General features: G+C 49.8%; 1 protein-coding gene across 1 annotated transcript; it reads right to left on the reverse strand.

The window, feature by feature from the left end:
* Positions 1 to 103: 103 nt before the first annotated feature.
* On the reverse strand, positions 104 to 20,481 carry LOC144468878 (uncharacterized). The gene is made up of 2 exons (XM_078178667.1): positions 20,209 to 20,481; positions 104 to 1,968 (listed from the first exon to the last, which is right to left on the reverse strand). Exon 2 carries the CDS (start codon positions 1,959 to 1,961, stop codon positions 993 to 995), a length of 969 nt encoding a protein of 322 aa, XP_078034793.1. The 5' UTR covers positions 1,962 to 1,968; positions 20,209 to 20,481; the 3' UTR covers positions 104 to 992.
* Positions 20,482 to 26,223: the final 5,742 nt, after the last annotated feature.

Consider the following 26,223-nt stretch of genomic DNA (forward strand, 5'->3'; position numbering starts at 1 on the left):
TATGGCAGACCGGTTCGGACCTCGGCTGGGGGAGAGGGAGTGGGGAGAAAAAGGTCCGAAACGCGAGCGGCCCGTTTAAGGGAGGATTAATTATGCTAACGATAGTACGCGTCGAATTTTTCTCTGTCGGCTAACCGACGGCCCAACCTCCTCCGATCATCCGTGGTAATCGACGCTCTTACACGATAATCGATCGCGGTGCAGCGAGTCAAAAATGCATTGGCACCAACGCCGTCGCTTTTTCTTCCGGCTAACTGACGCGCGCTGGGAACAGCGTGCCAATGAACTCTAGCCTCTTCGTATTCTGCTCCACGAGGGACGAATATATACCGGCTTCGAGGCGTTCGTAATTTTACGATTGAAAAATAGCGTGCCGCGATCGTGAAGGTGCTGATACACATTGTGGAAACAATTTAATTGGGGTAAAGGATCGTTTATCATCGAATCGTCGTAATTGTACAATCTGCGTGCAACAGTTCCAATAAAAATGCATCGAGACCGCAGACCACGCCCCCGATCTCTCGTTAACGTCTCTAAGCCAGCGTCCACTTCCGCGAGAAACTCCGAACAAGCCTGTCTTCCACGGCCGTCCCTATTCTCGCTCAAAGATCACGAACAGCCAATCTTTCGACCCCTGCGTCTCGTCGCAGAGTGTACGCGTAGGCCGGGCTAAAGGCCACTCTCGAAGAAACCCTAATCGTTCAGGGTCGACGAGAGCCCCTCCTCGCCCGGCTCGAGTCCCATCGAGTTTTACCGAGTTCTATCGAGTTCTATCGAGAAGATTGCCGCACATTCGAGCACTTTCGCGTCCCGCCGATCCTCGCGGCGAACCCGGATTCGACGACGGGGGTGGGGGGAGCCCGAGTCTCCGCCGCGCGCCGGCGGACGCCCATCGGGTAGTCTCCGCGGCAGCCGGTGATTTCGAATCGACAAATTCCTAGGATCTGCGGCCTCCGTGGCACGTTTCGGTAGCCGCGGCCGGGTGGGCCGCCTCAATAGTACGAATTATCCTGCTGGTAGTCGGGATACTGGAGCTGCTGGCGGGCGGAGGTCGTGCCGTCCGGCTTCAGCAGGAAGAAGCTGGTCGGCTTGCCGTTGAACATGTACGGGCCCTTGTTCAGGTTGTTGACCAGGTCGTCGGGTCTCTTCGCCGGCTTCATGTTCGTCTGCCATTGGTAGATGGACGTCGGTTTCCCGTTGCTCACGAACTCCGGCGATAAGCTGTCCAGATTGGTGACCGGACTGTCGGTCGGCTTCTTCTGTTTCTTCTGCCAGTGGTAGACGGACGTCGGCTTGCCGTTGCTCACGAAATCGATGGGCAGCTTGATGAACGGGTTGCCGGGCTGTTTCGGGTAGACCGGCTTCGGCCTGGACGGCTTGTGATAAGGGATTTGGGGTCGGAGGTTCGACGTCGAGTACTTTGGCGGCTGCGAGATGTAGCCCAAGCCCGGGACGAACATGTACGGCGTGGGCGGCAGTCGGATGTAGAAGACGTTGCTCTCCTGGAACCTTTTGTTGTCCTCGGCATCCGCCGCCGTCTCGTCGGTCTTGTAGCTGTTTCTCGCGTAATCGGCGTCGTAGGGCCCGCCAGGGAATTGCTGCAGCTGGGGCACGAGCGGGTAGTTGACGAAGATCGCCTTGTGCCGTCGGTTCTTCGATACTTTGTCCCTGCCGTCGCTCGGACGCCTTTGTGGCTGGTTCGGGTCGGGCCTGATCTCCGCTTTATTCAGGACCGACGACTGTAACGAGCTCCTCGAATCTTTCGTTCCGCCGTCGTCGTCGGTCTTCTCTGATTGCTTTTTTGCCGGCCGATTCGTCGCGTCCTTGCCGGTGACAATCTGGGCTTCCGCGGGGGCCTCGTCCTTGCTCCTGGCCAAGAAGTTTCGTCCGCCTGGCTCGGGCACGGGTGCCGCCATGCTGGACGCTGCGACGGACACCAGTAAAACCAGCAACGTCCTCATGGTGTGACTGAAAAAAAAGGTCCAGTCATCTTCTGTAGCTTTTCTGATTGCGTCGGCCCCTGCCTGCCCATTTCATTACAATGACTATCGAAATATACGATGATTCTATCCATTCCCCGACAGCGAGTCGTTAAAAGATCGCTAAGCCGTGAGTCAAAATTGCCATTATTTCAAAGGGGAAACGCTTCGCTTTAGCTGTTAAAGTGATTTTATTATCGCACGCTTTCGTCACGCGAAATTGACGGAAAAGTCCAAGTATATTTGGCGAGCTTGAAAATGATTTCTCACGACTGAAAGCATTATAAATTTATACGTGGACCCCGGCTATTACTTGGAACGAGAATGTTACCCATAAAATCGCGCGACGTGGAAATCATCCCATCCCTGATTTCGAATTCAGAATTAATTTTCCGATAGACTCGTCGGTAAGGGATGAAATACGCGCCGGATGCGTGCCGGGTTCTCCGCGCGAGAGGATGCCTCGTAATTTATTCCCGCGGCACCGGTTAATCGGCGAAGATGTACGAATTATTGGTATCGCTGGATTACGCGACTGTTCGCCGGGCAGCGATACCCAGGCAACTCTTGTAAGCCGGCTTAGAAGAGTATTTACGACGCTTATGAACCCTTCGCAGGCGCCGGCATTCAGATTAAGTTATTAACAGCGAGACAAATGATCCGCGCCTCGTGAAATATCAGCGGTAGCCGGCTATTTTCGCGCTTTCCATCCTGCCACCACGGGTCTCGACGGTGCCGTATAATCTTCCTCGCAGGACATTACTTTCTAATTAAGCCGCCTTTATTACTGGAAGCGTGCGCGCGGGAGCTACGTTAATGCGACGGCCGCCTACGGCGCTCGTAAGAACCCCACGGTATTTGGATTTAAACCACCGACATCCTGTTTCCATGAACCACGAAATTTACACTGGAATATGACTTAGACGGCCGCGGTAATTTTACAGAATATTTTCGAAGGTCCAGCATTTAAGGGAGTGCCGTTCTTTGGGCAAAATAAAGATTTTCTACACCATTTTAATAATTCGGAAATGACTTTCTGATTTTCTCTGATTTTTATTTTTATATCGTCTTTAGTTTTGACGCGTTTAATCTCGTAACGAATTAGCAGTTCTCTTATTCCTGCAGGTTTTGTGAATGAAGAACGTGCTCTCCACGTGGCAGAATCAGGGGGATAATTGAAATGGATGATGCCCGGTTCCGCACTAGTGATTAAAATCGACGAAATGCTAATTTTCCAGCGATTGGACGTTAACTTCCGACGTATCCCTATCCGTGACGAAACGAAGACCCAGTCGAGCGAGTTTGCGCTCGAGCCAAAAGTCAACTTCGACTTCAACGAAGAGAGGAGTCGCGCGGCATCGACGGTATCGAAACGGGAGGCGACGGTAAAGTGTTAATCAAATAAAGTTGCTCGGCAGAGAGCAGGTGGGTCGCGCAGACAGGAGCGTATCAGCGAGCAACGAGCCAAAACAAATTATCGTCGATCGAGGCCGGACGTCCTTAAGGATAACTCGTTTTCTCAGGACTCTACGGCGGCTGTCCCTTGCCGCCGGTGCCCCCCTGAGGCCACCCCGCGTCCCCGCCCCCCGCACGTAAAGCCGCGCGCGGAGCCCTCCGGCGACTATTCTCCGCGGGGCCCGACATCGAATAAATCACGTTGCCGGTGGCGGCATAAGCGAAAACGAGGAAAAAGGAGGATTGTCGCGCGTGGTGCCGCCCGAGGGGGACCACGGGGGTCCTCGAGGGGGGGAGAGAGGAGGCAGGCTCTCGAAGTAGCGGACAGGATAGATACCGAGGACAAAGTCGGGGGAGAGATCCGTGGCCGCGGCATTTAGACGGCGAGAGCGGCGCGTGCATTCCGCGCGTCGAGTTTTCTTCTGGTGCTCGCGGCGCGAACGCGTACGCGAACCTCCCCGGGGAAACAAGAGCACGAGGAATGGTAATTGAAAGCGGGTTATAAAATCGTCGAGTCACGCATTCCAGCCGCGAACTTCTCGGGGGAAGGCCTTGCAGAAGGTCGGGCACTGGGAGGGAAAAAGAAACGCCGGTGTTCCGCGTCGAGCGGGGAAAGAGAGAGAGTGAGAGAGAGAGAGAGAGAGAGAGAGAGAGAGAGAAAGAGAGAGGAGCAGAAGGAGAGCGCGATATTTCGTAACACGGGCGAATGCCTCGGTTTTATCAAGGTGTCGTTAATGGTACCGGCCGATCGTTAATTGGACCGCCTCCTTCGAGGGTGGCCCCGAGGCCGCTTCTCGCCGCTATGCAAATGCCTGATCGAATCTAGCGTGTGTAGCTGGCGCCTCCGATCGCCGCAAAAACCTCTCTGCGACGGCGGCGGCGGCGGGCAACCTGATCGGTAACGAACCCCGTAATCAACGGGTAATATCTGACAGGCTGCCGGCCATAGATCGCCGCGATGACAGCGGTGATCGTCGACCGGTTTCCTTTTTTTTCGCCTTTCGCGACACTCGGATCGAAGTAATTAAAAGCGTGGCTCTCGATTAAACGGCCGGCCGGTATGGAAACCCTTCTCTCGTTCCCTGAGATCGTCTCGAGCCCACGACGCGGTCTTCGGTGCCTTCTCGCGGGTGTAATTGAAGAGGGTAATGCATGGGATAATCGTGGCCCATCATCATTACGATTAAATACCGAAGGATTGTTACGCGATAACCCGTTATTAGCGTCGCGAGCCTCCTTTTACCAGTTTGTCTGTCCGCTGTCAGTAAGGTAAACCGACTGCCTTTTCGCCCGACGGTGAGCGCCCCGGCTGCAGGTACCTGCGTTATCAGCCACTGGTCTTATTTCAGTCCCGCGCCTGCCGTCTACCGCCTCCTCTCCGACTGACAGGCTTGTTCTAGCACGCGACGCATAACCTCTCTCTCCTTCGCGATATTACACTGTAGAGACTTTGTACCCTGTAAGTACACACTTTGCGGTAATCCTCGTCAGCGATGGTAATTGTCCTGTTTACTTTCCACGGGTTTTTTGCTCCTCTCGCGTGGTCTTCGTCCGGCGACGATCCCTTTTAATTCTGACACGTTACGGCCAGTTATTTCCACTTATTCGATCACCGGTCCTTTTTCTCGATTTTTCATCGGTAACTAGAGCGAAATTCATCTACACGGATGATCCTGAGAAAATGACCCGCATGTGGCGACAGACGCGTCGTCGGGGCTAGCTTATCCCATCACGTTTCTGTTTCATCGATCTATCAGGTCTTCGCCATGGTGAATTCCGCGAAACACGTGCACGCCAGATCCTGCGGAAGTCGATTAGAACATCGCTAGTCTCGTTGGAATATTTTAGGGCAAAATTCTGTCCCGTCGGAATATTTTATTGGAATTTTTTTATACGGGAGTCTTTCATGAGAATCTTTCGTTGGAATATCCCATCAGGAAATTCCATCAGGAAATTGCATCAGAGAATTGCATCAGAGAATTAAGGGGACGGGTTGATGAACCGCATCAGGACTGATGTCCGAGGGAACCGCGCATCGACCTGTCGCCTCGTCGGTCCCTCGTCAAAAGGTGCTCCTTAAAAATGTCCTCTTAGCCTCTTTTCGGGCCCTGCTCCGGTTCTCTCGGTCGTTTTTCAGCGCCGCCGCGAAACGAGACCCCCGGTTGCACCGTTACTTTGCCGAAATAAAACGTCGGCATATGCAACGAGCAGCAGCGCGCCGCCTTGTTTCGCCCGACAGCTTTGTCAGGAAGCCCACTGTGTCATGGATCGTGACAGGAAAGACGAGCCGGTGAATCGGGACGTATCTGGGATAAGGATTCGACGATGGGGGGGCACGTGGAACGATGCTTCGTCACGTGTCATTAGGATCGTCTCTTCCGGTATACCGTTTTCTGCCACCGCGACGCTCTTCTGCCTGTCGGTAATTACGCTTAATTGGATAGGAGTCCGTAAAACGTGTTCGCGCGTGCCCCTCTCTCCGATTTTTGGGCGACGGCGCGGTCGTTTCTCTTCCGCCGTTTGCAAAGGGTACTAGCGAGATACATTCCCGCGCAGTGTTCGTTTCCACGTTCGCCAGGTGCTCGAATGATTTAACCCCTAGGCTAGCGACCGTTTATCCTTCTGTCGGAGCGAGTCAGTTTTTACGACCGGCGACGAAGAGTTAGGAATTACGAGATTCTTCGACCGTGTCCTGTTACTTCTCGAAAATCTGCTACTCGTGCTACAGATCGTTGTCTCTAGAACGTCTCGCGTCCTTCGTCAGGTTATGTCAAGTTATTTCAGGTTATGTCGGAATTAAAACAAAACAGTTCCACCGTAACTCTTCTTATTTTTTCCTTAAAAGAACAATTACGTTTCAAAGCTTGCATTTTCTCTTAGAGACCTGGCATTGCTCATCGCGAGGTATACGTCTTTTTCTATCGCTCCTAATAGCATAGTCACCGCTGCGTTATCGTTTCAACGTAACAACTCTCGCGCAGAAAAATCGCCGGGAGGACGTATCTTAGGAGCTTGATGAGACGACCACGTTAATTGCGTCGAGAAGTACCCAAGGATTCCCAATAACAGGTGCAGTCGATCGTCGGCGAATGAGCGTAGATTATACGGGGCTGGACGGTCGAGAGATCTCTTTCGTTCGCAGATTAAGAAACCCGACCAATTAATTTCTCTTTCGTAATGATACCGACTATTTCTCCTAATTAGATGCAAACGTCCATTCTCGTGAATCGGTTCTCGAAAACAAAAATAAGAGAACGGTCGTTTCGCTTCTTCAAATTGCCCGCGACAAATTTTACGTTCGCATAGTTTAAGGAAAGATCAGAAAATGTCAGGTTATGTACAGGTTATGGCACGTTTAAGGAAAGATCAGAAAATGTTCACGGGAGTTTGAACATGTATTTTCGTATGATTCAATATTCCTTGAATAGAGAAAAAGGCTACTTTTACTGTTTCTTCATAAGTGGATACAAAATGAAGATCCCTTAAACAGACGTTAAACCTTCAAGTACTTTAAGCGTCCCACGGTTAATCGATCGGCAGTCTATTCGCAACCGTGTCGGCCGGACATTCTAGCAGCGGACTTTATCTCCGCTCCGCAATTGCAACGTTATAGCCGATCCCGCTAATTGCATATAAATCGTCGGAGTGGAAACCGTAACGTTTCCCGGTTTGTCAGTTTCCCCGATCGATTTTGACGCAACGCTTCCGCTGGGAACCGTATGCCATATTCAACTCCGGTCCTTGACATTGTCCGCTACGCGACCGTTGGCTCATTACCGAACGAAACGAACGCGGAAACGGCCGTAAAAGAACGAAAACCTTCCAAGACGAAACGCAACAAGATATTTCATCTTTAACGATCGTCTTTCGACGGAATCCATCAAATTGTGGTTCCGTTCTGCGAGCGACTCGTTGCGGATCGTTCTGCGAACGATTACGCTCCATTTCGGTTTTGATCCGACGCCAAATACGGATTTTCGCTCGGCGCTGGGAGCTCGTTAATTAGACATCGACGCCTCGTAACGGTAGATAATCGTTCCGGATAATTTTGAATAAACGACACGGCCGTGTAATTCGAGCCACCGCCGCTGCGGCGTCTCCGCGCCTTTTATTACGTCCGCGGGCGGGCGCGAGATGAAAAAGGGAAAAGGCGTGTTTTCTCCTGCGGCCACCCCGGCAATCAGGTGGGATCCTAACCAATCTGTGGCTCGCGTACGATACGCCGCGCGGCGGCTGTCGGGACTGTTACGAGATCGAGGCGAAGGCGGTCGATCATTCCGCGGCTATGTTCGCTCGTGTATCTCTAATTAGCCAATTTTACGGTGCCGCGGCTCCCTCGCTTCTGTACCGTACAACGCAAATATTCGCGGAACGCCTGCATCGAAACGTTCAGGCTTTTCATACTCTGATTCATTCATCGCTCGAGCAAATACGAACACATGTTGCAAACAAAGCCGCGGATTCCATTAGACGCGGTATCATTTCCTCGAAACGGCGAACTCCGAGTAATTGCGGGAGAGAGAGAGAGAAAGATGGAGTGAGGAGGCGCGAAGGGGTGAGTGAGTGAGTGAGAGAGAGAGGGAGACATCGCGTGAGTATCCGTTTATAATCGAGAGCTCGCCGAGCGAGAGAGTCATCGGTCAATCGGGAACAGAGCAGGCGGAACGACTAATTAATAAGCGGCCGAGAAAAACGATCGGAGGAAAAAGGAGTCCAGTAAGCGTACGATAGAGCTATTATAAATCGGAATTAGCGGCGCGGTTACTGGGCTAGAAGCACGCGGAACCGGTATCGACTCGCGATCCCGTGAATCGAATTACACGACCGGTGAACAAGCATCTTAATCGTGGTTATCTTTAATCACCGCTCCAACTGTCAAGACGAGATTCGGAAAATTGTTTACGACCTGCCGCGCGGCTATACCTCCGCGCGCTCGCCCGCGCCGAACGTTTTCTTATCGGCTCGGTCGGCCGCGCGGAACGAGCCGCCTGGAAAGTTTCGCGAAATCGAAGCAATTTGTCCACCGCGACGAAAGCCGCGCTCTGATTTATCGCGGCGATTAGTCTTTTCGATTTCCTTGCATACCGATTAAAATTAAATTCTACGACGCTACGCAACGAATATACCGCGCGGAACATAAGCCGGCAATTAATTTTTCCTCGCGACTGCGAACGAGAGCTTTTAATCGGGCAGGCCCGACGTCTTTATCCTGTTTGCCGGTTAATGATTAATGAAACGCTGATTTTATGCGTGCCGCAATAAAAATTCGCAGGCGCCGTTTCGCGCGGCGGTGATACGGCAAGTATTTCGAATCGTTAAGGGGGGGGGGGGAGGTTTCTAAATTTTAAAAATTCTGTCTTCTTGTCATCGGTATTTAACCATTTAAGTAAACGCAGACAAACGGGATAAATATTTTTCCTTTTCCGTCTAAGAAATTATTATAATAGAAAAAAGTGTTCGTCCTTGCAACCATGAAGAAAATATTACGGCGAGGGATTAAACCACCAAAGAAAGCACCAATCTTCCCGGAGTGAGTTGTCATCGCGAACCGCTTCATTTTCTAGCCATACATATTTCCTGATTGCCGGGCATTCCGATACCACGGCGAGCAGAAACGGTCTCGCAATGGGCGAACGCCTCAATCAAGTCCAGTTACTCCCATTAAATGACCTGTTTGCTGTTCGACGCTGCGAGTTCATTATCTCGAATATGGATTGTTCTATAAGGAAATTTCATTTCGCATTTTCTGCATAGTTCTTCTGCGGCGCCGGTTCGCCCCAATAATTTTATTAATATTAATAATAGTAAAACGTCGTAGTAGAGGCTCGGCACGGTACACGCCCATGGTAATCCCTGCCTGTCATGTAAAAGCCGACTAAAAGGGCAACTTTGTAGGCAACTCGCTGCAATTTGCGAAATCATGCAGCCGGATAAACGATTCGCATTATATCGAGGAAGCTGCCGGAACGTTTTTAAAAAGGCGTATGCACTTTTCAGTCCAGCGTGGTGGTTCGGTATCATTAGTAATTCGAGCTTGGTATCCGAGGTTGGACGCCTCGTCGTCGTTTTCTCGGAACGCGGAGCGATCTCATTGACAGCTTTTGCGGTCGTCGGAGAAATTTGCGGAATTTCGAAAAACGCGGTAATTAGCAAACACGCGACGAACGTTGGCGCAGCGAGAAACGCGAACGAAACTGCGAAGGCGTCGCGGGCGCGCAGAGTACTAATTTAACCTCTTAGGCACGACGCCCCATTATAGTTTCGCTGATGTTTCGTGATTTACTCAATTGTATTATTAGTTACTGAAGTAAACGATTATAGTGAACGTGTATATCTACAATACACTATAAAATGAATATACAATACATCAATATATCAAAAATATATATATCAAGAAAAATGGTAGTTTAATCGTGACAAATTTGATTTATTCTTGCAGAATGTAGCCGTGTCTAAGAGGTTAAGTAACGACAATTTGAACGGCATCGAAGGTCGCGCGTGGCTGTCGGGAACGAGTACGATGGACTTTCTCATAATTGCACCGGCAGTCACGAAGGTCGGATACGGACTGCAGCTGGGTTCTCGAGCGATCCCAATCGTTCTGGCCAAGGTGTTCTCTAACTACGTGCGATCGCCTCTTCCGGTCGTTATTATTATACTACCTGCGGCGGCTGGATCCCGGATTAGAAGGATTCGGCGCGATTCCCTAACTGTATTCCGCGACCGTTTCTTTTCGTCGGTCTTGAGAACCGTCTTTCTCCGCAAAAACCGTGCCCGTTAGAGAGAGAGATATCTCCCTCCGGAAGAAAGTTTAGCGGGAACCGCGCGAATTTGATTGTTCGGTGACCACAGTTCCCATTAATCCGAGTCGAACAGAATTCACCGCGGCTAGTTCCGTCTTCAACGCGTTTCGTGCGTGACACTGATCGAGACTTGTTCGCGCACCTGGCGTGGAAATATCAGCGAGGTTTCAACTTTCATTGCTGACAATAAGATCTCGAATTTAACAAATGTGTCGCGAGATTTTTGGGATTTCAATGTGAATTGAAACGGCAATTTTACAGCTTAATAAAAATAATATAAAAATAATTGTAACAAAAATACATAAATTGTAACATTTCAGCTGGACTATACTCAAAGCCAAGAGGTTAATTGCAGAACGTAAGGTCGGTGGATGTTTCGGCCGTGTCGATCGATGGATCTATGACCCAGAGAGATGCCGAGCTGCCTCGAATTAGAAGATCGATGATCGCGGAATTACGTGGAGTGTAGGGTATCATTAACGAAACGCCCATCATTGTCTCGTTTCGGTAGCGAACAAAGGTACCGTAAGAAGCCAAGAAACGGTAACGAGTATCGACCGCATCTTTGACGTAATAACACGTCGAGTCTCCGGGCCTGATCGCTCTATGACGGCTACCTCGTCAAGCGCTCCCTAACAGATGGATTTGCATTGTTTTTATTTCCCATCAATTTCATATAATAATTCACGCCTCCGACATGTTCATCAGCTAATACTTTCCATGATGAACCACGGCTCGACTGCATAATTGAGCCGTTTATTTTGAAAGTGACCTAACTCCATTCTTCTTAGAATAAGAAGGTAGACCATAGTTATTCATTTAATAATTGCCACTATTTTAATAGAAACTATTAAACTCATTAGTATCCTATACGTGTACTTTTAAATTCATTGAAACGCAAACCCTTAAACATCTCGATTCGAAGATAAATGGAGTTAGGCCACTGTCAAAATAAACGGCTCAATTAGCTGTACGACTAATTACGTTTGCCCTGGTCATCTAGGGCGTCGAATTCCACAGGGTCACCGCGGGATTCCAGTTCCATTAGAAAGTCGATCTGCCGGATGTTAATTCGACTAATTAGAAAATCGAAGAAGCCCGGTGCTAGAAAGCGAACCGTCGGGTTTCTCGAATCCGTAGAGGTATCTTCGACAAATCTGCGGCCTTGACGCACGAGAGTAAACCGATCGAGCGGATCATAGAGGAGCTTCGCGATGCTGACGGACACGCACACCGTGCTATCGAATCGACGGTGAAAGCCATCGATGCGGGAAATTCGCGAACGCAGTCGGCCGTACTCGTTGCGTCGATTATCCGGCGAAAAAGACCGCGGGTGCTCGCCGATTAAACAGGGTCGATTTCTAACGGCGAAACGACGAGCTCCGCGGACGCGATGAGTCCGCAAGAATGGGAAGACCGGATCGCGACGACCGCGACGCCGATGCCCGGGTGTGTGCACCGAGCTGCGGGGCCCGGAGAAAAACTGTCGTGTCTAACGACGCGATTAAGGCGAGATTTCATGGAAATAAAGTGGTTCCAGCAAGAAACGGCCATCCGGCTCTCTGGGATCGGGAACGGCCGTGTTGCTCGGGCGGTACGCCGCGATTAGATACGCAAATTCGGGACGATTAGAGCGGCTTTTGTCGAGCGTATTAAGACCGCCTTCTTTCGTTTGCACGGGCGAAACAGGCCTGTCGAACGCGCGTACCGTTAGGGTTCACGCAAAAATCCGGCGGCCTTTTTTTTCAAAAGTTGCATCGGTCTTGCCACTGTCGAGGAGCAACGGTACAGCCGCGAATCGTGCGGAAACGAACGGGCAGAAACGGAGACGCCGATTAACCTGAATTCGAGTGTTTAGAAACAGAGTTTCCAGGTTTCTCGCGCACCGTCTGCGTTGCTACGCCCGCCGTTTTATCGCTGCTTTTCGTCTTTGTGGTGAGACGAATTGCGAGTCGAGGCACCAGTGAATTTACAGAGATAAATAAATAGCGAGGGTAAAAAGAAAATAAAAAGAAATAGCGAGGGTCAGGAAAACTATCCTGGAGTTAAATTAAACCGAGCTTCCTTCGTTGAAACCGAGAGGGCTCGGCGAACCACAATACATGCAATTTCCCTGGCAGCGAGATTATCGGAATTTCCTCGCGATGCAGTTCCCCGGGAATTTTTCGCGGATCGATTTTCTTCGCTCGCTGCCCGGTGTTTTCTCGTTGCCTAAGCATCGAAGCGGTCGTTCCCTGATTCACCCGGCGGCTTCTCGTTTTCCAGAGGTTGCGCAGGATAATTCACGAATCCCGCGGATCGCTTCCTCCTAGCTTCCCCCGTCCGCGCGCGCGTCGACGCGCCGCTATTTACTCGAGTTGCCCGCGATTTGTATTCGGTATCGCTGGGAAGTGAAATCCGAAAACCGGTCGGAAGCGTCGCGTCTGTTCAGCGGCCGTGCGAATACCGTCGTCTCGCCCTTGTTATGCGACTCTGGAATCGACAGGCGTCTCACGGACGATCGACACCGCAAATAGAAATGAGTTCTCTCTCCCTGCTATTACCGAGCTTGTTCGATCGGAAGAGACCGCTTTCGAATTTTTCAGAGTTTCGTCCGCGACGCGCCGCCGAGTATTCGATAGTATTCGATAGCGTGGTCGTCGTCGCCTAGCCGCGCGTTCAAATCGCCGAGTTAGCGCGAAGACGCGTCCACAGGCACGTAAACCGGTCGACTTATCAATTTTAGCTCTCCGCGTTGCTCCCCCCTCTGGACCAATAGTTATCTTAAAACGCCCGGTGTCCATTAAAAATTTGATCCTACTTCACTACGAATTCCTCGTGCCATTTTTAGCGGAATTCTCCGTGCGAGAAACAGTTTCTCCTTCGGTTTTATAATCTGTAGTCGTAGCGGATGTCTTGGATTATACTCGTAGAAATTGGTCTACATCTATTTCTAGACAGCCAATCTTTACGCGGCGTTAAGATTTTCCGAATGTAACCCAAGACGCTGATGTCAAGCATTATTAAATTCTTCCAATCGGTTAACTATTTTATCTCCCTCGTTCTTGTTCTTGCGCGCGAAACGCGGTGCAAATAAAATTGTAATCGTAGTGCTCCCTTTCGAGGTTTTATTCGCAAGAAAATTAAACAGCAGATACGATGCGATATCCATCGAGCTGGCGCGTAAAAATAAATCGAATTTCAACGAATGAGAAGAACTATCAAACCGATCGATTCGATACGGTGGCGGACGTGCTCGTGGCTGGAAGCTTGGTAGTCGACTGGCTGGCAAGAATAAACTGTCGAACGTGTCAAGAATTTTCGTGGATCGAATGTATTGTCGCCCGTTGTCGAATAGAAAACAACAGTTAGTTTTGTTGCTTAGAGATATGGTATGCTCGGTAGGTGACGATTGCCTAGCGAACCAAACAAATTCTTCGCGATTTTCCCATGCCGTGCTCGCTGCTCGAATAACGTTCGCCGTCGCAACCGGTATCGGAATACCAATTAGTAGCGGTGATAAAGATCGTGATCGTCCCATAGGATCTCTTCGATCCATGCCGAACAATCTCCACCATATATACCATCGATTTGCTTTCGAGCTACTTCTTCCTCCTTCTCCTTCTTCTCCCGTCTTCTTCTTCTTCTTCTTCCTCGTTCTCGATCCTCTGAAAAGAGATCCTGCTTTTTTCTCCGTACGGTTTCCTGTATAGCTGAAAATTGAGACATCGCCGCGATAGCATCTATCGCCTCGATCCACTCGAGGCACACCGGTGATCGACGGAGGACTCGCAAATAAATGATTCAGCAGCTTGGGCCTTATATAGATCTCCCGGCAGACGATTCGATCAGCCGTATGTATTATTCTTCGAGGAAGTGAGCGATCTTTAGTCACGGTCGCTCTCGGAATCCTCTCGGTTCTATTGCCTTTAAACGATCCTCTCGGTCTCTCGAGTTGGCGTCGCACGGTAAAATCTCGCTGGCCGCGGCTTTTTCACCTGGACGGTCGACTTTGAAATATTTTTCCGCGTTCCTTCCGGGAGTGCTTCTAAAACACGCGTTTCCTCAGTTCCAAGAGGCTCCTAAAAATGTTTGTCGATCAGTAAAAAATAGGAGCGACTTCGTAAAGCGTTTCTATGCTTCCGAATGGTAACTTTAAAAATCGTGAAATCTTTTCTAGGTTGTTTTCCATTAATTACCGCGCCGAGAACTAAAATTGGAGCAACGTCGCCGCGTGGCTTGCCGCGCGAGAGCTCTCCAAAAATTCCCGGCGTGTTCCGAGTGGCGCACAGGAGCCAGCCTGGTACTGGTTTACACGGGTTTTCAATTAGTCATTAATCCTTGCGCCGGGTTCAATGTAAATGGGACCGTTATACTGTCGTCCCGCATACGGGCCCGAGTCTCTCTCTCCTCGTGAAACAGATAAACTGCACGAGGCAACCGATCCTCGCATCGAGCCATCGATATTCCTCGGACATCCCATCGAACCACGCTCGCGCGCGCGGCTTTTTCTCGATTTCCTGCGAGAAGGAAAAGATATTCGAACGGGCAACGTGGTCCCCGAGGCACGTTATAGGGGTGAAACGAGACCGCGAACTGGCGTATGACCAAGGAAGCGGTAACCAGCCGGGAGCCCTCTTACATTTCAATTAGCCGGGGTAGATTATAAACGGCGCTACCGTGTACGATAATCGACGCGTCTCGATGAACCGACCACCGTGTTACGTGCTGCTCGTTTCCTCCACCTCCGCGCCCCCTCCTCCTCCTCCTCCTCCTCTTCTCGTTCACCGCCGTAGCAGACTCTGCGCGAGAACGAGCGCATACGCGAACGACGTACACCTCTGCTTGCATCAACGCGCCTGCGCGGTTTCTCTCGCTCCACGGTCGCCGAAATAGCCTCGCCCCCTGCGAAATTAGCCGACATTATCTCTCGACGGATTTGCTTAATCAAGATTTTTAATTCCGCGGACCGGTGCACCGGGTTTCCATACCGGCCTCCTATCGCGTCCGCAAAAAAAGAAACCACTCGGGGAGACTCGCAAGAACAAAAATGCTCGCGACGCGCGATTAATAACGCCGCGGATGAAGATCTCGTAATCGCACCGGTACATCGAGCCAGCCATTACACCATCGAACGCGCACACCGATGCAGAAACGCAAGAGAGACGCGTAATCGACGCGCGCGGCAAGAAACTTTCGATCCGAGGGCGAGATCTGCATCGCAATTGCCAATTACCGTAACGAGTGCGTCGCGATATTAATCGGCAACAAATTGCCGGCGCGTTATCGGCCGTTTTACCGAAACAGTCCGAGGAATTCGACGCACGCAGGCTGCTGCGCGCGCATATCGTTTAGACCCCGCCTCTTCGTGGCTTGGCAAAAAGGGAATATAATTACCGAGCGCAAACGAGCTATTCAACCAGAGGCCGGCCGCTGAAAAACGGTATCGACGCGACGAGGCGACCGCGCGTTCCGCAGTTCTGCAGCGAGAACGGTGCGAGAGGATGCGATTAGGGAGAGAGAAAGAGAGAAAGAGAGAGAGAGAGAGAGAGAGAGAGAGAGAGAGAGAGAGAGAGAGAGAGCCGGTTCATTAGCTATTCGGGAAAAATGGTCGGACCGTTTGGTGTGTCGCGCTGGTAATCGCTAACTAACTCCCGCGCGACTCGCTCGCGCCGCGAGGAGCGTCCGCGCGCCTCGCCGCGCCGTGATCGAAGGAGAAAGTCAAAAATCTGTGGCGCGGATTGCGCAACCGCTCCGCCACGCCGGATCGTCGGTGTCCGATGAGGCTGGGACGCGATGCGCAGTCCAGTTAGGCGTGCATCGGCTCCCGCGAGAAGAAAAACGTCGTAAAACGAGAGGATGATTTTAATGTTTCCGCAGCTCGGAGCATCCCGGGATCGACGATTTGCATACGGATGGCTGGACCGGCCGGCTACCGCTTCATTAAAAGCGCATAGGAGCGCGTAGAGGCGCGCGTAGAAGCCCGTGGAAACGGGGCCCCGAGGAACTCGATGTGTTTGCGCGACCATTCCAGTTAGAAGACCGCGACGTATCCCGGTGCCACGTGATTGCGAAAATTACACGGCTTGGATATTTTCGTCGGTTTGTTTATCGCTCGGTTTCTGCTACAGAAATAGAGAGAGAGAGATGAAGAGAGAGGAGCTCTTCTCTCCCGAGCGAACCGGGAGGCCGTGTTCACCGATCGTTCAGCGACCGTTCAGCGATCTTGCACGGTTTTTGCCGGTGTAATCGATCGTGGCCACAGCGCCACGATACAATCGTTCCACGGCCGCGGACAAAGTGCGGCCCCGGTAATTTCGTGTTGTTAATTACGGCCAGGCTTCCTAGATCCGTGCGACCGCAATCCCGTCCTATTATCGTCCTCACCGCGGGACACCCGTCGATTCAACGCGGCGTTTCGAGGCGCGTCGAACTGGTTTCCCCGACTCCGGCGGATAACTTTAGACAACAACGTCCTTAATGCCAGAGTCGAGAGCACTTTCCGTGACGCGCAAGTAGCGCAAAACGGGCCGCTACAGATGCGATGCCCGTTGCCCGTTGCATCGGCCCTGCGATCGGCCACGAAAACGCATTCTTAAGGCGGTTGATCGGTGCCGTTCCACCAAGCCGGGCCTCCTCCGGTTTTATTGGCTTGGCAATTAAGCGATCGCGGATTTTGTTAATAGTCTTAGTTATAATTAATTTAGTTATATTGTTTTCTCGCTGTCTGGACTTTCATCTTCAATTTACTATGAAAATTGCGCCGATTAATTATTTAGTTTCGTTTTTATTACAGTTTGAAGATGGCAGCATCAAAAATTCATTAGTCTAATCGAATGAACGTATATTTTTTATTGAATCCGCAATTACTTAGTTGCCAACCCAATAGCTTCCCGTCATTGCTCCCGCTATTTATTTAGGTATTTATAGCTGATTTCCAGGCGTTAACTGCGACTTCGTTAGCGACACCGTGTTTTACAGAATTAACACGTCGACGGCGTTTAGAGTCGCTTGTCCAAATATACGTTGCAATAAAGAATCACCGCGCGTGAAAATTAACCAAAGTAATTCATCGTTGTAAGAATAGAAGACGTTTCTATACATCCTCGTACAAGCTTGGAATAATACAAATGGTTTCTCACGTATACGATTGCTTTACGATTGCCTTCAGATCGCTCTCGATTAAAAAAATGAGACGGTAGCAATAAAAATGAGTTACACACAGATGTTTCGTCTCGATACCGGAAAATTGAATAAAAGAAGACTTTTCACCGTTTGTTTGTATAATCGTACCGAACCAGCGATTTATTTCCTTGATAAGCCGGTCTCCGTTCCACATACCAAACACGGTGTGTCGAAAATCGCTTTTCGGTGGTTGATTCGAAAGTTGAAAAGTTTAAGCTGGAACTCTTGCAATTAAGATTATCTCGCGTTACCACAGTCCGTTGTTATACGTAGAATCTCTGATAAGTTTCTTCAACAGGTACATATACATATAGCATATAACCCAGGGAGGCGTGTCCGTTCATAGGCAGAGCGTTTCTACTGCGCGAAAACGCTGGTAACAGCGCCGTCCCCGCTGTTATCTTAATATCGTCGCGTTATCTCGATCGCCAGCAGCTCCGCGCGCGTTAATTCGATTTCGATCTGTACATACGAATAAATTCGAAAATGTCTACATTCTCAGCCACCCGACCGATCTTCCGCGATTGAATACAAATTGATGCTTCCCTCGACCAGCGGTAACGTTTACGATAGTGGCGGAGCAGTCGTTCGATTTCTCGGGCACGGTAAATTACCAACCCGAGAACCGGAATCGGCGCAAAGATTCGCCATTGCCCAGTAGTTAAATAGCCGAACGACACGGCGTCGCGCGCGTTCAACATCGAATAAAACTCGAAATACTAACTTCGCCGACCGGCGAGAGACATCGAGAGTAATTTCACCGGTAGCAGAGAGAGAGAGAGAGAGAGAGAGAGAGACTGCGGCATGCAACATGTACATTCCACGAGGCCGATATTCCACGAAACGCACGGGACACCGCCGCGCGCGCGTGTAAAACGTGTAACGCCGCGTCGAACCAGCGTTACCGGACCGCTCACGATTTTAGAACTGTTACTCGGGGCCTGTTATCGCGGCGAGCCCCCCCTCGGACAACGTTCACGAAATTCCACGGAATCAGATAGTATCTGCGGGGAGGGAATAAAGATCACTGGGTTTCCAGGGCAAAAATGTCCGCGCGCGTGTGTGTGTGTACGACGCCGACTCGAAAAAAGAACGGGGGCCCTCCAAGTACGGCTTCGCCAGGAAACGATCCTTATCGCTTGTTTAATTGCTCCTCGTCGCGATACAACGTTTCCCATACAATCGTGTCTCGATACAATCGGATTATGATAATTCTTTCGGAACGATTCCGCAAAAACGAAGGTAATTAGAGAAGTAACTGGAATCGCGCGGATCGCCGCTGAACTTCTTTTTACGCGGATATCGTTGCGAATCGACCGCGGATTTCGACTTACCGATTTATGTAACGCGATGAAACATCGATTAAACGTGCGAAGATTTTTCGTTCGTTGTTATCGAAAGGAATCGTTGCCAGGAATAGAATTTTATAAAATACGAAGTCTGTACATATTGTGTACACTTAACCTCTTAAGCGCGACGCGCCACTGTAGTGGCTTTCATGAGGGTTTCGTGTTTTAATCAATTGTTTTATTAACTGTTAAATTAAACGATTAAGGTGAGAGTGTGTGTGTGTAAGAGAAATGGAATATAAAATTGAAAAAAGAATATATGTAATTAATACTGTACATAGATATACGGAAAATATGTATAAAGTCCTCCCCGCAACGAGGAAGTCGTCGTTGTCCAACGGTAGAATCGTCGGCGAACAACGCGATCTCGATCGCGGCGCGAAACAGGACTGTCAGCCCCGCCGGAATGTAGATTGAGCTGTGCGAGTGAACGCGCGTGCATCGGCATCCGATGGATAATCGCGGAAACGTTAACGTTAACGGAACGGATAACGATCGTGGTAAAAAGCCCGCGCGTCGCTTGTAATTGTACGGTGTTGCCCTCCCCCTTGAGTTTTCGATTAATACCGGGACCGGTGGAAATAACCGCGGGTCGCGGGACCAGACGTCGCGTTACATTGTTTACGACACGAAATTACAAAGCGTGCTGGCGCGCCGGCTGCCTACCGGATAATTGAAAATTAGGTGGGAACCCGGCGGCCGCGAGCTCCTTGTTTATCACGGGAATAATGTACTTAACGAGCGTGATTTGTTCCGAGCTTTTACGATCGTCGAACACAATGCGCTTTCGAGACGTCGCTGATAGCGGACTGTTGACCCTGGGTCCTGTTAGACACCGGGCAACGCGAGTAGTTCTCGTGTGGATTATGCGACAGAGTTGGCGGATGATTTTTATTCGTCGTAAAAAGATCGTGGAAATTATTATTCGTCGTAAAGATCGTGGAAATTTTTATTATCTTTGACGGAGCGGAAAACGCGATTATAGGCTGAGTTACGAAGGATTTTCTTGGCTGAAACACGATTTAATAGGTCGACTGCCACGTACGTGGTATCGATTATACACGGTCGACATTATTTTACGATCAGATTTGGAAATAACTTATATCGCGATTTACCGGAGCAGGCTAAATTGTTATCGAATTTTCACTTTCGAATTTAGACGCGTTCCTCTGACTACGGAGGAGTTAGCCCTCGCAAAGGTTGACGTTCGCGGGCCGTGAAATAAAATTGCCGTAGGCATCCCGGTAACACGTCGGCGCGAAGTTTCTCACGAAGTTTCACACCCCCCGGGATTCAACAAACGAGCCAACAATGTCCTGCTAACAAACGGTCGGCCTTCGGCTTACGTAAATGAGCAAACAGCGCGAGGCGCGAGAGTCCTTGGAGCGTTTCGCGAATTCGCGGCCGCGGAGCGATTGCAAAGCGCAAAGTTTGCACGCGCTGGCCCCGTGTACCCACCTGGTCGGTCGTCACACGTTCCGCAGGATCCACGGAGGCGGTGTCGTCCCTGCCGGTTTACGAGAGGCGAGGATTCGAGACCCCTGGTCCGATCGCAGCCCGTAGTATAATATCCCACCAGGCGATCAACGCGTCCCCGGTGTACCGTTCATCCGGTCCGAAATGTGAAAATGATATCTTCTCGATGATGAATGGCGACGCGGGTCGACCGGCCCTCCGATCGCGATTCGGCTACTTTGAACACACGGCCGACGTTTTACGAGTTCACCGACTCCGTGAATCGCGATCTGCTATCAGAATGAAGGCTTTTCTTAAGGCCGTCTCGTACTTATGTCGCTGCCCCCACCTACGGGGCCTACGCGCGGCGAGCTCTCCTCAAGTTCTTGAGCGTTCGAGCCCGAACAACTATGCCCCCCTCTGAACATAGAAAAGGAAATACGTGCCAGGACAGACGACACACTTTCGTTCGGTTCGGTTCGTCCGATCTTTTCTTTCTTTCCTTTCTTTCTTTTTTTTTGTTCTCTCTTTCTTTCATTCTTTCTTTCTTTCTTTCTTCGTTTCTTCAGTTCGGTTCACCACCTCGGCACCAACGTTCACTCTTCCATCGTCTTCACTCTTCAAGACTTTTCCTCGAGCGAGCACGATCTATCAATTTCCCCTCCGATGCCTTTCCTGCTCTCGAATCACAGGACTTCTATCCTCTGCCTCGCCTTGTTCACTCTAAAATTCCACCATCTCGAGCAACCTGTTTCTCTCTTTGGTTCACCAACTTCATTCTTCCAGACTATCAATCTTCCATCGGATTCTTTTCTACTCTCCCGCGCCCCTAGACTCCGTCGATTTTAAGATCACCGAGTTCGAAAGTCTTCTTCTGTCTATATTAACCCCTTGAACTGCGACACTTGTCGGACTCGCGTTGAAGATTCTATACATAGTCTGCTAAATGCGAATGTTATTAGTGTCTTTTAACCTCTTAGGCACGACGCGCGAATGTTTCGTGCTTTACTCAATTGTTCTTTTAATTATTAAAGTAAACGATTAAAGTGAACGTGAGTATGTAGAATACACTAAGTTTAGAATATATGTAATTAATACTGTGTATCTAGCTCTACGAAAAGTATGTATATTCAGAGAGATGATGAATTTAATTATGAAAAACTTTATTCGCGCAAAATCCAGCCGTGTCTAAGAGGTTAAATCGAAAGGGAATTTGGTTATTCCGTTGCCTAAATCTATTGGGTTGGCAACTAAGTGATTGCGGATTTTGTCGATAGATGGACTTTACACTTTCTTTTGTTTTGTTAAAGTAGTCGAAGCATCTAACCTATAATTTTGTTCTTATTGTTTGGACTTCTACCTTTAATTTAGTAAAAAAATTATATCGATCAGTGCTCTAGTTTTGTTTTTATCCCAATTAAAAATGGAAGAACAGGGCGTGTACTTTGGACATATTTTATTGTATTACTTCGAAGTTAATTACTTTATTACTTTGAACACGCTGGCAAAACAAAAGAATGTGCTGAGACCATCTGTTAACAAAATCCGTAATCACTTAGTTGCCAGCCCAATAGAAATGAAAGTTGGAGTAGTACAGAGAATGTATCTTTGAAAGAAATCGTAGAGCAAAGGGGTTGACAATTCTTCGAAACGAGCGCAAAGTCTTCGTCTTCGCAAAGAAATGATTTATCCCCGAAGCGTGTCGATATTACCGCTCGCGGTCGAGAATCCTGCCGGCTTAATGAATCATCGAGGGAAATGGTGCAGTCTCCGAGAGTCTCCATATCGAGCGTAATGCGAAAAGTCCATGTAAGTCGGACCTACTTAGTCAGCAGTGGCTCTCTTCCAGCTGCCCCTGGTAATTAGAAAACGGTCTTCCAAAGAATTTCGCGTAGCCTCAATTGCGCCGAACGGACGAATAAACTTGGACGAATCGCTTTAATGAACGGTTCGACGTCGAATCCACCGACATGAATTTTATTCTTCCGCGGTTATAAATATCCGGGCGACCGATCGAATTAAGGCGAGTTCATCGCGCAAGCCGATTTATTCGACGCAAGCTCGAGCACAAGGAAAGTGAACGTGTCAATTGAAACATAATCGCTCGGTGGCCGCGGCTTGTTCGCGAGCAACCCTAACGGCAAAAACGGGTCCGCCGGGGGACATTCTCCTCGACAATGGCGTCGCTTAGCACACCGCCTTCGTCGATCCCCAAGAAAGTCGTTGTATTTGTTTCGCGGTCGATTCAGTTTCCCCGAGTACCGTGGCTAAACAGTATTCGATGGCCGTCCGCGCGCACAATCGAACGGTTTTTGCGATGCTCGATCTCTCGGTCTCTCGCGGGTGACTGATCTCCGATCAATGGACAGAAATTCAATCAGCCATTTTTTCTCATCGAGCCGCTCGAAAAACACCGTTCGGGACCCTTTTTGCCGGGCCCGGCAAAGAATCCCGCGTGGCCCTCCTCTGTTTAACTGTTAACGCGGATCCGTGGTCCAGAAATCGAAACCCTATGGCGGCGGCGCGTCCGAGAATGTGAGATCTAATAAAATTTTTAACGAGACGGCGTTACACCCGGAACGGTAGATCCTCGTAGATCGAGAACCTGAAAAATCGAAATATTCCCGGCGTAATGAGAGAACCGTAAAATTATCAGCTCTCTAAACAGCCACGAATTCCGCGACCGATTCACAGTTACGCAGCTGCGCGGAGGACACCTGTTCGGCAGCTGAACTTTTTCCTAATCCCGATGACTCTGTGACATCCTCGAATACTTTGCGTGACTGTAAAGTGTCCGCGCGATTCCCGTAAAACGGAATGGATATCGATGGACGTCTTCGGAGTCGATGAAACACAGATCTCTCGCTTCGAGCGCGCGTTTCATCGACATTAAAAAAGAAGCATCCAATTTTCGCTGCAGCCAAGACCGGGATCCTGTTACACGATCCTCGTGATTGGTCCCGTTGAAAGCAATCGAGACGAATCAATTTGGTCGGCGGCGCGACGCGGCGGTCGAAACGGTCTTTGACAATTTCCCGTGGACGCGCGTTTCCTCCGTCGGAGATCTTCACGGTCGATCCGGAATCATGGATCGTGGAGGCAGCCTCGTGCTGCCTCGTTCCGGCATCGTTGCTCTCCACGAGCTTTTAATCCCCGTTTCATTCGACCGTTTTCCACACGTCGCGTAACGTCGCGTCGACCGCGCGCGCGCGCGCGAGCACTCCCTTTCGGTTCACCGGCGATCAGATCGAACGATTAAACGAAGTCTCCTCTTCGCTGCGCCCTTTCATCTTGGTCTTATAGGGCTGTCGACCGCGTTACGCACGATCCGCCGCGATTCCTTCGGCGTCGTTTCCTCGCGATTCCGCCGCGTTATCCGGCCGCATTATCTGCTGAATTATCATCCGCCCCGCGACCGATGCACCGTGTAATCCGACAACGGTACGCACGGCAACAGGAAACACGTGTGTCACGTCAGATCGGACGCAAGCTCGCCCTGAACGATTATAATTTAGGCACAGAGGCCATCCTTTGGCCACGTCACGATCCGCCGTGTCCAAGCGAAATGGAACAATGTTACGGACCGCGACGCTTTCTAATCGATCCGGCTCCTTGTTTCCAGCAATATCGATGACTTTTCCTTAAGTGCATGCCACGGTGGACTTTCACGAGGGTGGCAGAACCGGTATTACCCTCGACGACGATCATCACGGCAATGGGATAGCAAATTCCATTGTCCGGCGATTTCTTCAGTCGCGATTTCTTCGCTCTTGATCCGACCCCGGTGGCGGGGAGGAAACTAGAGCGAGAAATCTGTATGCGAAATTGGCAACAGCTTTTAAACGATCGTAATCAGTTCTTACAAGATTGTTAAGTTCTCTCGTTCTCCCATTGGCGAATCGGACACGGAATTACAAATACTATCCGCAGGTTGCGGACGCAATTTTCGCACGGTTTTAGATGCTAAAAACTAGACTTGTGCCGATTTGGAATTTAACCCTTTGCACACGGTTGTCCCCTCTCAGGGGACATCGTAATTCTAGTATATGTCTAAACATTAAAGTTTATTAGCGATTTGCAACTATTTCTCGATGTCCACAAATTCATATAAATCGAATATTATTATAACAATATTATATATATCGTATACTATATAATAATATAAATGGTTATAAGCGCTGGTAGGTAATATCCACGATGGCGCCGAGTGCAAAAGGTTAAATCATCAAGATCGTCTAATGGCTGATGGTGTTAGCTTTAAATCGCGAGGACGATTCGACCAGGTTTCCCGTTGGCTCGCGACGATAATGGCGACGCAACGCGCAGGGATTTCAGGAAAAGCCGAGTGGCTGACTTTCTTCGTCCCGCGAAACTTCATGGCTTGATCCTGGCTTTATTTCTTTGACCCGCCACTTAGAACGGAATGCACCACCGCTACGATCCGCCGCTGAACGTCCAACGACAGATGCCGATCGCAATACCGCGACAACATTCCGCTCCATATCTGTGATCTTCCCGGGTACTCGATTTTTGAACCGATCGCCTACGATCCCGGATAATGCCTCTTAACCATTGCCACGATTCGTATCGGCCGTAATACGCCCGTTTTTCTGACTCCGATGCCTTATGCTGCGTTCGACCTGCGTCATCCTAACGCGACTCCGCGCTTCCGCTTCAGCGAAACGCTTCGGCGTTCTGCCATTATCGATAAACTGAAATCAAAATTTCCCTTTACACTTCTCACCAAACGGTAAATCTATTTACAGTAAAATATCTTTTCTGAATATCTTGGCGTAATTGGAAAGCTAGCAAGTCCCACCTTTTTCTTCTGTTTAACCTCTTGGGCACGACAGCATTTTGCGCGAATAAAGCTTTCCACTTTAATAATTAATAAAACAATTGAGCAAAGCACGAAACATTCACGAAAGCCACTACAGTGGCGCGTCGTGCCTAAGAGGTTAATTACACACCTTTCTTCCATCCGTCATCTCGGCAGTAGTCAGGCGTACGAAATCTCGCGAGTCGAATGGTCTGGTAATCTGGTTTCGTTCTCGAAATCCCCCTTGACGGGCATGGCCCGTCATACGGCGCGAAAGGATTAAGAAAGTATGCAAATGTGGATCGTGAATTATCCGGAGTCCTCGGGGATGGCAGGTTTCATTTGCGGTTGCATCGTCAGCAGGTCGTTCGCGGCGGTGCTCCTTAACCTCTTAGGCACGGCAGGATTTTGCGCGAATAATATTTTTCATAACTATATTACCATTTCTTCTTAACATATATTTTCTCCGTATATCTATATATAGTATTAATTACGTATATTCTTTCACTTTAATTATATACTTGAATAATTAATAAAACAATTGAGTAAAGCACGAAACATTCGCGAAAACCACTCGTGCGTCGTATCTAAGAGGTTAACACTGGTCAGCCATTAAAGTCCCGGAGGAAAATGAGTCGTTTCGCAAGACTCGCATCCTCGCAACGCCAACGATTCTCAGGAGCCATAAAAATCGTTTCACAGCCGTCTGAAACGATTCATTAACCGCGATTGTGTTCGACGCGTAAGAAAAGTTAATTGACCGGCCGACGAAACTGCTCGTCGAGTAATCGCTGCGTCTCCCGACGACAGAATTATTTCGCGGGAAATTTGTTTCTCGTTGCCGCGCTGTCGCTGTCCGCTCGAGTGCCGGTGGAAGTGGCCGGTCGCGCGACGGCGAGGATGATCGATGGCTCGGCGCAGGGGCAGCGAGAGCATTACGCAAAGCTTTTCCCTTTCGAAACCTCGTTCCTCTCCGATTACCGGGCGAAGTTTATTGCGCCTTTTTTTTCAGCGGTATGCAAATCGCGCGGGGCTCGCCGCGGCGAGAGAGGTCGTGTTTGCTCGCGCTCGTCCCGTCGAAAGGGACAGGAAAAGAGGCGAGAGGAGCGGAGAGGAGAGAGCAACCGCGAGCAGTGCCTCTCCCGAGCGCAGATCCGAGCGTGGTTGCGCGCTGGCTCTCTCTCGTAGAATGTGTTTAA

Source organism: Augochlora pura, chromosome 4 (genome assembly GCF_028453695.1).
Source record: "Augochlora pura isolate Apur16 chromosome 4, APUR_v2.2.1, whole genome shotgun sequence".
NCBI classification, from domain to species: Eukaryota; Metazoa; Arthropoda; class Insecta; order Hymenoptera; family Halictidae; genus Augochlora; species Augochlora pura.